The 12950-nt window shown below is 39.8% G+C and overlaps 1 protein-coding gene across 4 annotated transcripts in view; it reads left to right on the plus strand.

Moving 5' to 3' along the window:
• The window catches only part of CEMIP2 (cell migration inducing hyaluronidase 2), an 80690-nt gene that overhangs the window by 35563 nt on the left and 32177 nt on the right, over positions 1 to 12950 (plus strand). For all 4 annotated transcript variants that reach the window (XM_077817589.1, XM_077817588.1, XM_077817587.1 and 1 more), the window contains 3 exons: positions 3875 to 4015; positions 6279 to 6840; positions 10294 to 10463. In XM_077817589.1, the coding sequence (XP_077673715.1) occupies positions 3875 to 4015; positions 6279 to 6840; positions 10294 to 10463 (873 nt within the window). The remainder of the gene's footprint in view (positions 1 to 3874; positions 4016 to 6278; positions 6841 to 10293; positions 10464 to 12950) is intronic.

Raw genomic sequence — 12950 nt, forward strand, 5'->3', positions numbered from 1 at the left:
CTACCCTTTTAAGTCTCTAACAATACTAAGTAAACATATTAAAGTTTCTAGTCTATTTAACATGGCTTTGATAACTACCAGCAGGGAATGGCCAGGGAATCTGTTTATCATTTCAGTACCTCCTGTGAAGTTATGGGTCATATGCCAGTTGACCAGTCTGTCCGCGTCACAGCAAGGCCACACGTGAGAACAACAAAAGTCAACCCCTCTTACAGGGTGTGGGACTGTCTCATGGAAAGTGAGAAGAACTTAGAGATAGTCAACTGAATATGAGCTCCCAGTGCAGTGCTGTGGGATCCTTGGATGTGTCAATAGGGGAATATTCAATAAGAGTTGGGAGATGGTATTCCCATTGTAATTCTGTTCTGGTGTCAATCCTTCAAAAAAAGATATTGTAAAGGGTTCAAAAGGGGCTGCAAGAATTATTCAAATTCTAGGACAATCTGCTTTACAGTGAATAATTTAAGAGGCTCAGTCTAGTTAGTTTTATCCAAAAGAAGGTTAGGAGGAGGTGACTTGAGAAGTCTTTTTTAAAATCTAGATTGGGAGACTTTTAAAGTGGAGGCTCTAAAAAGCAATGGATTTGTTGCAGAGTTTACCAGGTAAATTTCTTTGGGTCGGGTTATGCAGGAGCTCAGATTAGATTATCATAATGATTCCTTCTTGTCTTAATCTGTAAAATTATGAAAGAGTTAGTGTGCTTTTGTGTTCATATGCAGATTGTTTCAAGATGACATTTATTTGATCTGCAGTCATTCCTTCATCAGACTTTTGAACTAGTTGAATTTTGCACCCGCAGTAGAGTTGTGCCTTATCAGTACTTGGCAGACTTCCAAGGAAACACAAGGTGTTGCAGGAGGAGGTGTTGATGATTCTGTAGGTGACACTATTCTCTGAGTTATACCTTAATCACTTCATTAATATGGTAGTGAGCACTGGGTTCCTTGAGGTCCAGTCTACTTTGATGAGATCTACTTGCATTATTGGAGATCTCATTGCTCTCTTTACAAGAGCGGAAGTATTAATCCTGGAATTCAGGCCATTTTCAATACAGCTAGTTACATTCCGCCTGCCTAAAATTTATTCTGGTGTGTCTTAAAATAAATGACACATTGATTGGAATTTTCCAAGTATCTCTGTAAAGGAGAATTCCACTTATGCCCCTTTAATTAAAAAAAATCCAAACATTCTGTCATGTGTAACCATGCTGAACTCTGCATCCCTTCTTCCCCCTCATAGTTTTTCAGCAGGATTGGAATCTTTATATCCACAGTGAAGGCTTGTGTCTACCACTTGAGCCAGTGGAGTAACTGGTAGCAGTAGTAGGCTGGTACCCTCTGTGAATATTAGAGGTGGGATGAGGCACCCACTTTGCCAGTAGTTTTCACAGCTATTTAATAGTAGAGAAACAGTGAGACTCGGGAACCCTGGGTTGAATTCCAAGTTTTTGGGGTGAGGGCATTGTGCTGTAGTAGTTAGACCCTTTCCCTCTAGCATGCCCCTCCATGAGCTTGTCCCTTTCTGTCCTGTCCTCCCAGCTTGTCCCTCTCTGCTTCTGCCCTCCTCCTTGCTCCTCTCACCCTATGTTCTAGTCAGTCTGTTTGGGTGCCAGCAAGGGAGACCATTGAGAGCACAAGGAGAGACAATCTCCCTGCTCTTGGTACCATTGTAGCATGCTACAAGTGACCCTTGGCTTCAATGAGGAGCAAATGTAGAGAAATTCTGCTTGGCACTTGCAGCCCTGGGCTAGATCATGCTGAGGGTAGACAGAATCTTCAGAGAATTTAGCTGCCAGACCCTTGCGAGCCTCTACCGAGCACATGAAAGTGGTGACTTTTCCAGAGGTTTATACCCCTAAATTTGAGGACTTTTTGTAGGGACAACAAAAGGTTCCTATGTGACCACAGTGGTGACACCTCTACCTATTCAGTCCCCTGCCAAATTTCAAGTTATTGCTCCAAAGCTTCTCAGTTAAAGAGTTAAGATTTTTTTTTTTAAACATTTGGAAAATAGCATATTTTTTTCCCTAAACTTGTTTTCAGAAACAGTTGCACTGCTTTGCTGAAACTTAAAATCAAGCAGCTACCCAGCCTGGAAAATGTTCAGCCTGAACCATTAGTTTGGCAAAGTTATCTTTGCCAAAGTTGCAAATAATTGAAAACAGGAATATATACTGAAAAGTGTATCTGTGTAAAACACAACTGATCATTTTGGAGGGTGATATATTGTATTAGTATTAAATGCTGGCTGCTTCATTCTGGTCCCTGGTCCTGAAATATCAAGGAAGATTTTCAATGCACTTCCAACTGTGAAAAAAGTCTTAATTTTCTTCATAGCAATCATCAGAGAACAGATGCACATTCTGTGTTTCAAAAACATATTTATGTTAGAGGAACTTAATATGTGCCTGTGATGTTCATATCTCCTTTGTCAGCATTTAATTTATCAGAGATCCTAAAACAGTCAATTTTAGAATTGCTCTCTTATCCCTCTCCTTCCTATCTCTGCACTGAAGTTACAGTCCTTAGCACTGCACTTTATAGATCTTTTCATAGAACTTATAGTAAATTTACTGTCTCATTAGATCATCTTATTAAATTTCCCTTTGGTGTCCCTGGCAATATGTTTCCCTACAGCTTTGTACAGTCTAATTCTGAAATAATGGGGCTTCCATTTCCTTTGGAGATTAATCCACAGTCTAGCAGATACTACTATTAAGGAAATGCTTCCTGCTATTTAGCTTAAATTCATTTGTTGAGTTTTATATCATCATCACTTTGGACCACCCTAAACAATTCTCTCCTGCCCTGATATTTCCTTCCTTTTTGTTTTCTTGTAGAGTTTATATTATCCCTTAGGTTTCTTCTGGCCATGTATTTACATATTTAGTTGTCTTAATCTTCCTTTTCTAAGTCAAATCTTGGCTCCTGTGAAAAAGATTGATATGAATTCACAGCGTAGAAAAAGATTGAAGTGAGAGTATGGTGTTAAATAAGTTACAAAATATATATATCAGAAATGCTAATGATTACATTAAAGATGAGATGAATAGTATCTATTTCATTACAGGGTGGCAATCCCACTTCCTTAGATAGGGCTGTTTACAATTGTCTAGTCTTACATGCCCGTTTATTTTCTGAAACTAAATTGCCTTTTGATGTAAGATAGTCTCTGAAGGAGAAATGAGAAGGCTAAATGGATGAATTCCATTGACATGAAACCATCCAACCATTGTTCTAACACTGGGTGCTGGCCTGTTAGTCTTGGCATCTGTTGTTCACCTCCCCTATCCCCAATTTCTCCTTTTCCAGATGCTTCAGAGAGTCTCTCCAATCTCTGTCTTCCCTCCTCCGTACTATGAGAAGGCAGGTCTCTACCACTGCAGTAGGCAGCTATTTTAACAATCTTAACCCAATTGTTGAGAGAAGAGAATTCTATGTTTCTGTAACTTCAGCTGACAGCATACGGGTCTCCTTGGTATCTAAATGATTGGTGCCCTTTTGGCAGGAGCATCTTGTAATGCTCTTATTGGGCTAAGTGGCTCAGTTTAAGAGCAAGAATACATTCCTTCTACTAAAGCTAGTCAGCCTTCACATACCCTGTCACTGTTTTTGCTACATAAGTTTGAACCCTGATGCGACTAACTGCAGTATCTTCTATGGTACAATTAGGAAAACAGCAGAAAGAAACAAGATCATCCATTATTTCTGATCCCATTCCATCTAATTTGAAAAAGAAACATGTTCCTAATGAATGAAACCTTCATGTTGCTGTAGAGGGAGGAGAACCACTGACTTCTAGTTTTTTTTACTTTATATGGCAATGTCTTGTCTTTATGTGTTTGTGGTGTTTTTAATTGAATTGGTTATTTCAGAGAATTGTCCAGATCAGAACCCTCGTCTTCAGAATTGGAACCCTGGACAAGATGCTGGAAAGAGAGTTATCATCAAAAAGGGAGATTTGTTTCGTCTGAATTTGGATGCTACGGTGCACTCTCTAGTCATACAGGATGGAGGTGTGTAATGGCAAAACAAGCCATGTGCTTCAATCAACTGTTATGTCCCATTTTTTAACACATTTCTGATTTATGCTCAAAGCACATTAGACAGGTGTAGGTGAATGTGACAGTGTTGGTTGAAGAGGGAAGGCTGGTGAGGAGGGAAGTTGGCGTATACAAACAAACATATACTTCCCTTTCCCCATTCAGGTGTTGCCAAAACACTTGCTCTTCTGCATTAGTAATGTGTGCAGAAACCCTGCAATGAAATATGAGAACTTCAATTTGCGTTTCATTTGAAATATTTAGTGAAAAACTTTGGAAATTAGCAATTGTACTTTACAAAAATGGGTCTCTTTCACTCTGATGGCTTTTTTTAAGGAAAGTTCAGAATTGAACATCATTCCAACAAATACTTTTGCATTGAAAATGTTCAGTTTCAATATGAAAATGACCACTTTGAAGAAAATAAAATTGGAGTTGTGAAATCGTCCAGCATTAAATGACTAATATTTTTGCACAAAACTACATACAACTTACTCATCACTTTTTTGCATCTCTACTGGTAACATGCTTAGGCTCTGTAGCATCTTGGTTTGTTAAGAGTAATATGTTGTGATGTTTTGGGGACCAGACAGATCAGTAAGAAGTTCTGTCACTGTCTGCCTTGTAAATTTTGAAGGCTTGAAACAGTCCTCTGCTTCCCCAGGTGTATGCACTCCACACAGTTTGCACAGCAGCAACCTGCCTGGGATAAAACCTAAATAAAAAGTCTTTAAATAAACATAGATTTAAAGATGAATTAGTAAGGGAAGGCAAACATATACAAGTCACATGGAAAATCAACATAAAAAGACAACCTCAGGCTTTTGCACGTTCATATCAAAGATAAAATCCCTTTTCTAATAAGAGTTACCTGTTGCCTTAAAGCAATCCTCTCCCACCCCCAAAAGCTACTCACCTTGAGCCTGCCCCCAAGTTATGGATAAAAAAACCTCAGTTCCAAGCCTGCTTTTAAAAGGCTTCTTTAATCTCTCTCAAACCCCACCCTGCCCCATGGTGGTGACTCATGATTAGTCAGTGTGGGGAGCCAGGATGTTCTTTTCAGTTTCAAATTCTCTGCGTCTTTCCGTTAACTCTAATGGTCCATCATTGTCTTTTCCTGGGCTGGACAATGGGATAGTTTCTTGAGGCTGGTTTTGTATAAACAGCTGGCTTGGGAGATGCCCCTCCCCATCTCTACTACTGACTATGACTACTCGCTGCCCTGCTGAGAGGTAGCTGAAGTGCACCACAGACTGAGCACAGTTTTCTACATACACAAATATGTAAATTCATAACCATAGCCTATATACATTACAAGCTTTCATAAAAGACCTTACCTGATGTGTTTTTTATAGTACAATAATATAGTATGCAGTCAGTTGGTTTAACTGCTCATTGCTGGGGTTTAAATCTTCTCTTCTCCCCTTGGGATGTCTGGACCCTGATTGTCACACATACACTACATGCAAGCTGCCCACAGCAGACAATGTGCCTGTATAGTGTTGAATGATTTATGAGTAGATCGCATAATGAGACCCAGGACTCCCATATATCTTTGAAGTCAAGAAAAATGGAGTGATGATTCTAATTCTTGGGAATTAGTTAATTCTTCTTTCTTTCCTATCATACTGTAGGCATTGGTAGGTCTGTCTAAATTTAAACAATTTTGTTAGATCATTCCATGTCCCATATCTGTCTGGTTGTCTTGATGTTCAAGTCATTATTGGTCCAGTGGTATTGCAGCTTTATCAATCACTAGCTCCTCAGCTTTTACTGCGCTTCCTGCTTTTGTGTCAAGTCTCAAATATATAAACTGATGAACAAATGCCCCTGGCTCTTCAGTGGGACACCTGCAAGAGACTCTAGGAGCCTTGTAAAGCAGGACTTGGACAGTAACTTTCTATCTGATTGGCGGAATCAGTATTGATGCATTGTTTGTTCAGATGTTGAGAAAACAAATTGGCAGAACAGATTAGCAATTATCATATTTAATGAAACTATAAGCCAGTTTTTCAAAATGTTGATATACTAGAAGTTACAATTCTGTTCCAGATAGATTTTAACGTATGACTGCCTGTAAAACCCATTTTCCTTTCCTCAATCCATTTAGAAACCAAAATTATTTAACTTCCCCTAACATTTAGGGTTTTTTATTGCAATGTTTGGCTTGCACTTTTTTTTTAAGCAAAATCTGTTTCTTTAAAACATAGCTTAAAACTGAAATTATTTCCTATAGGATTGCTTGTCTTCGGTGATGATAAAGATGGATCCAGAAATATCACTTTGAGAACTCGGTTTATCCTGATAAAGGATGGTGGAGCGCTTCATATTGGAGCACAGAACTGTCGCTATAAATCCAAAGCAACTATAATCTTGTATGGCAAATCTGATGAAGGTGATGATGTGCCAACATTTGGCAAAAAGTTTATTGGTGTTGGCTCTGATGGAACACTGGAATTGCATGGGACTCATAAGTTATCATGGACTTTGCTGTCAAAGTCTATGTATTCCTCAGGGCTGGCCTCTGGTTCTTATGCGTTTGAAAGGAATTTTTCCCGGGGGCTAAATGTGAGAGTGATTGACCAGGACACAGCACAAGTTTTGGTTGTTGATAAGTTTGATACCCATGAATATCAAAATGAAAGCAGGAGACTTCAGGATTTTTTAAAAGGTCAGGATCTTGGCCGCATTGTTGCTATTGCCGTGGGAGATTCAGCTGCTAAAAATCTCCTGGACGAAACCAGATTGACTATTCAAAATCTTCTAGGAAGTAAGCTTGTCAAAGGATTGAGTTACAGGTAAATAATTTTGTTTTCATTTCAAATCCACTTAGTGCCTCTAGATGTAGAATATATCCTGTGAACAGGGATTTGTGAAACCTTAAGAAAGTATGCTATTTTTTTCACAATCTAACACTGTTCGTCCAAGGTCTGTCCGCCAAAGCTCTTCACATTGGTACGGTATGCAAATAAATGTCTTATTTATGGATAATCCCTTACAGAAGTATTGAAGAGGATTAATTAGTACATTATTTAACAGTGTAAAGGCCTGTAAGTGCTTATTGTAACACTGATAGCTGTGTGTATATAGTGGATTTTAACACTTACTCTAGTGCACCAATCTTCATAACTTCTAATATAATTGTATGACTAGTGTTTATTTTCAGAACTTGTCTTTCTTTTAAGTATACAAATCAAAAGCAGGTGTTGACATCTGATGCATGTTACTGACACCTCTGGGGTAAGAAGTGACCGATTAGAAACCACATGCAGAAAAGGGGCCCTAATCAGACCAGACCAGACCAAACCAACTTAACTTCCTCCCAGCCCCACAGAAAAGAGAGAGTAAAAAGTGATACAGACAGCTGCTGCATTCTTCTGTTGTCAGCACTTTTCTCTGGCAATTAATAAGAAACCAATATTCTGACACTGCATCTGCGAGGCATCTCAACTTCCCCTTCATAATGTGGCCGCAACAGATCAGAATCCCATTCCCTCCCACTTGGTGGTAGAACCCATTTGAAAGTGTGTTGTAGCCTATTAAGTGAGTGTGCATTTGAAAGCCAAGGATATAAAATCTCAGTCTCCAACTGTGTCTTAGTTCCTCTTTTTCCGCTAGCTTGAGTGGAACCCAATCTTCAGCTTACATTGGGATTTGTTAGATAAATATTATAACTATAATATTCTAATAATAAGTCAATAGTATGTCTTTGGTTTTGTGTCTTTGTGCCCCCTCCCACCATCACCTCCCCATATTCAGACTTAGGCTATTCTGCTCCCTCTGCTTCAGCAGTACAGGAAAAATGTCAGGGTTCCAGCTTTTTGCCTTGACAAAATACCATTTCGTGTTTATTGTCCTAGAAATATCCTTGTGACTTGAGTGCCTTTTAAAGGGCTTTCCTGCAAGAAAGAGTCCTCTGAGCCATCAGAGAAGGATCTAGTCACCTGGGACTTAGGCTTTCCTAAGTCTGGATTCTAGCCTCAGAAGTTTTTATAGGAACAGCAAATATGGGGGCAGTAGAGCATACCATAATATGCACTGGTCCCCTGGATACAGTAAAGACTCAGTAAAAGGTTGGTTCTGATGTGCCCTTGTGTAGACAGCCACATTGGATCCTAAATCTCTTCCTGTGAGCATGAAGTGATTTGGAGGGGGACACCTCGGATTCAAGGTCCCCAGAACTACCCCGTGACCTCCTGGGGTGGGTGTACGGGAGTTGGTAGGGTTGTACCTTCTCATTTGTATCGGCATTTGTTCATCTGAAATTGAGAAATTCCCTACCTCCTGTCGGGAGGGAGCAGGAGGTTTTTTTCCCCATTCCTCCCCTTCTTGATTCCTGACTGCTTTCACTGGTAGGCTGAGACTCCCTTCTTCTTAACAGAATTCTGTTTCCCTTTGTCCCAGCAGCAGAAGACAGAGACAGTGACTCGCAAGTAATAGTCACTCACGTCTCATGTCAGTTTAAAAAAATAAAATAAAATAAAAATGCAAAGGTAAGATGACTTCCCTCCCACCCAAAATAAGAGATCTTCAGTCTGACAGTATCTTTTTTTGAATGTTCTTTCTTTTTGAATGTCAAATGCTTATTTTGACTTCATGGATAGTGAGGCTATAGAAAGACATGTTCAGTGTAACATTCTTGCATAGAATCATATAATATCAGGGTTGGAAGGGACCTCAGGAGGTCATCTAGTCCAACCCCCTGCTCAAAGCAGGATCAATCCCCAGTTTTTGCCCCAGATCCCTAAATGGCCCCCTCAAGGATTGAACTCTCAACCCTGGGTTTAGCAGGCCAATGCTCAAACCGCAGAGCTATTCCTCCCCCTTTTTTCCCCCTCCCCCCGATTATCATTGTGATTAGACTAGAATACAGCAGTTATGGAATTTGACCTGTAAAAATACCTGTTTAGACTTTGTTTTATATGCTTATGAATAAACTAGTGTCTTGGCTGAAGGTTTTAAGTTCTGCCTTTAATTGGTGAATGACTGGCCATCCAGCAAGCTGACTGGGTGGCACAGATTCTATTCGGTATAATAGGATATTTATTTTTTATCAGATTTAGATTTAATCACCTAATCAGTAGTCCTAGGAATAAGGGTTGTACACTTAGTGATATGACCATGCTTGATTTGAGTCTCAGAGCTACAATAGGATTTTTGTCTCAAACCGATGATTGAGAGTGCTGACTATGCAAGTAATAAACATAGTATGGAACAGTGAATGTTTACTAAAAATGTTATTTGTATATTTGAATAGGTTTGCTTTGTACAACCTAATCCAATTTCAATACCTTGCAATGCTCTTTAAGAAAATTACTGGAAAGTTTGATTCAGGTGGCTGTGAGATTGGAGTACATAGGGGTGTAGTAAGAAAGAGGAATCTCAAGATGCTGTGCTTATAAATTATATTAAGTCAAAACCCAGCTCTGATTTAAAGGGCAGAACACATGAAGATAGGCAGGGGTTAACGATGAAGGAAAGCATGTTATATGAGAAGATATGTAGTGAAAGTGGTGAATGAAGTAGAGGATGGAAGTCTGGGCTTCTGTTTCAAGTCTCCTGTCTGACTCACTATGGGGTCTTGGGCAAGTCATTCAGGGGGCGTCTATAGCAGTACAAAGTGTATGTACTCTGTGTGTGTGTGTGTGTGTGTGTGTGTGTGTGTGTGTGTAAAAATATATACACACATACATTTAGCTAAAAACTTCCCACTGTTACTACGGAAAGTTCAGTTCTAACAGTGGATTTGGCACTATAGTCAGGTCTCCAGGCTGGTTAGAGCAGGTTTGTCAGTACCTACTCTACCCTTAGCACTACCATAGTTGGAAACATTTTAGCAAGTCTTCTTTAGTGTAAACAAGGTCTGAATCTCTCTGTACTTTGTTTTATGCACAAAATAACACTTGTCACATGATCTTGTGGTTTGTAAAATACTTTGGTCACTGGACAAAGTATTAACAATATTTCCTGAAGTCTGGAATCTTTTTTTTTTTTTTTTTAAGAGAGAGAGAAGGGGAGGAGGGTGGAAAATGAGTGGTGAGCATTTTCCAGCCTGCTTATGAGAACAACCAAATATTTTCAACAATTATCTCTTGCATGAGGAGTTCCCATTCTTCTACTGCATTTTGGAATTCTATTTTAGAGAGTTTTGGAAAAGAGGCAAAAGAATAAATGTTGTATACGGTGTCTATTTGCAAAGGATTTAATTTAAGGGGATTTTGTGTTTAAACATTTTACTTCATTTTTTGCAGGCAAGCCTGGGCTTTAGTCGGTGTTATAGGTGGTGGAAATTCCTCCTATAATGAGTCTGTGAGAGACTATGAAAATCATAGCACTGGGGGAAAAGCTCTTGCTCAAAGAGAATTTTTCACAGTTGATGGTCAGAAGTTTGCTGTGAGAACTTTCAGTGAATGGAATGAAGGTAGGAAAGTTTGTGTTGTGTTTTTTTCCCATAAAATCTTCATAGGCAAAATGTTTCAAAAAACAATTTGTATGGATCATTTTCTAGAACAGTTTATTAATGCAAGTTAACTTTCTAATTACTGCAGTGGGGTTTTTGTCTGTTTACCTTTAATGTTGCCTAACTTTTGGATGAAATCCAAATAGAGGGGAAGGTATCAAAAATGAAAACTTTAAAATGTAAATCTCCTTATCTGCTTCAGTGCTGTGGGCATCCAACACAGCATCCAGGGGAACCAGGGAACTGTATCCTTAATGCAGGGCTGGCCAACCTGTGTTAATATGACCAGAAGTTAATATGTGGCTCCTTGTATAGGCACTGATTCCGGGGCTGGAGCTATAGGTGCCAACTTTCCAATGTGCTGGGGGGTGCTCACTGCTCAACCCCTGGCTCTGCCACAGGCCCTGCCCCCATTCCACCCCTTCCCGCCCCCTCCCCTGAGCCGGCCATGCCCTCAATCCTCCTTCCCCCCCCCCCCAGCCTCCTGCATGCCACGAAACAGCTGATTGGGAGGTGCTGATCGGTGGGGCTGCCGGTGGTGGGAGGTGCTGGGAGGGAGGGCAGGAAGCTCATGAGGGGCTGCTGATGTATTACTGTGGCTCTTTGGCAATATACATTGGTAAATTCTGGCTCCTTCTCAGGTGCAGGTTGGCCACCCCTGACTTAATACTTAAATTTAAAAACTTAGTTATACAAGCGTGCTGGAGAAATACTAAAATATAAAATCACCTACTGCAGGCTGGAGATCTGACAGGCTTGTGGGTTTTGTATATCTTTTTCCATGTTTGCCTTTTGGGTTTCTTATCTTTAGTCCTGTTAGACTATTATGTTAATTGCTGTTGCTTGTGATGTTTGGAGAACTCTTAAGCATGGTTGATTTTTTATTTTTCACAAAAGCGTCTCTGATTAGTTGGATTATGCTGACATGCATACTTCTGACAGCCTGTTGGTCTGGTAGTAAGCAGTATCTGAACACACAAGAATATTTCTGGTGGTGTTGAATCCTTAACTGCTTTTCTTATTCTTAGCTCCATGGCCTTGGTCCTGATTAGAAAAAGGAAATTGCTTCTGAGGTCAAATTCCTTGGCAATAAATGTTATCCGTACTAGGAGTTCATTTTCATCTTTTATGATGCTAGAGCGCAATCTTATCATTATTTCTTTTAAAAAACAAAAATAGATGCAGGCCACTGAGTCTGGTGACTGCTTGCAGCCTAGTTTTGATCAGGAAAATCTGCACCAAGGCCTGTGACCTATAAATATCCCCAAGTCCCCTTGTACTTTGTGAGGGCATTGTAGGATCCCCATTAAATGTATGGCTCTGCCTTGATGTAGCATCTTTGTCGTGGGTAGTAAAGGCCTTTGTGTTCACCAAAAAGCCAAGGAATATCTCTGGATATGTCGAAATTGCCCTGCAGCAGCGCTGTGAGATGGGCAGTGTGGTCACACTTTATCACTGGGGGAGAGCTCTCTCGCAATAAAAAATAACCACCTGGAACGAGGGGTGGCAGACTCCCGGCAATAAAGCACTGTCTGTAGTGGTGCTTTTCAGAGCTAGGCCTTTAGTCGTTCAGGGGTATGAAAAGACATCCCCTGAGCGACAAGTTTTTAGGCTGTGTCTACACTGCCACTTTCAGTGCTAAGTCTCCATACTGGAGCTGTGATGGAATTTCAGATTAACAAAACTCTCCTCTTAATCAGTGGCTCAGTACAATCACATTCTTCTGTTTGCAGTTTGATCTTTGGTCTTTAAAAAGGATATGTATAAGACTATGTATAATATTCTTGGACTAATTATCAGACCGAAGAGATACCCATGCAGATATGGTCTACCAGACTTATGAGATAGATATGGTTGGGGGATTAGTTGTTTTTCAAGGTCAGAGATACCCTAACTGGTCATGTTAGTGTTACGATGCTGTTCTTCAGCTGATTATCCAGGATGTATGCTGTGAAAGGTTTATCTCCCAATAAGATTTTGTTCTTTGTTCATCCCTTGTATTTTGAATGTTCTGTGATCTTCTTGAAATCCCAGTTATTGTCTGAGTTTGCATTCCTCTGGGATCCTCCCTACTCCAGTTCTGTAAATATATGCAACTGTTAATTTCCTAAGAATAGTTTCTCTTAAATTGTCCCAAGAAGTTACAGAATTCCAGACTCTCCTTGTCATGTCATATTTTGGGGGTCACTAAACTCCCACTTCACCACACTCTCTTTCAGAGTGCTGCTTACTTCTTTTAAACACCACCTCTCTGCCAGGCAGTTCACTTTCCTGGCAGCTTCTAGAAATTTAGTTTCTAGCATCATATGATTGGGAACAACTGAATTCACTTATCACTTTTAAAGTGAAGGAGTTTCACATTTTTTCAGTCTAAGAAGATCTACATATAAAAATTAGTTTTTTTATGAAGTTTTCCCTCACTGAGAGGACTACTGCGTATCTTCTATT

The sequence above is a fragment of the Eretmochelys imbricata genome, chromosome 5 (assembly GCF_965152235.1).
Source record: "Eretmochelys imbricata isolate rEreImb1 chromosome 5, rEreImb1.hap1, whole genome shotgun sequence".
NCBI lineage: Eukaryota > Metazoa > Chordata > Testudines > Cheloniidae > Eretmochelys > Eretmochelys imbricata.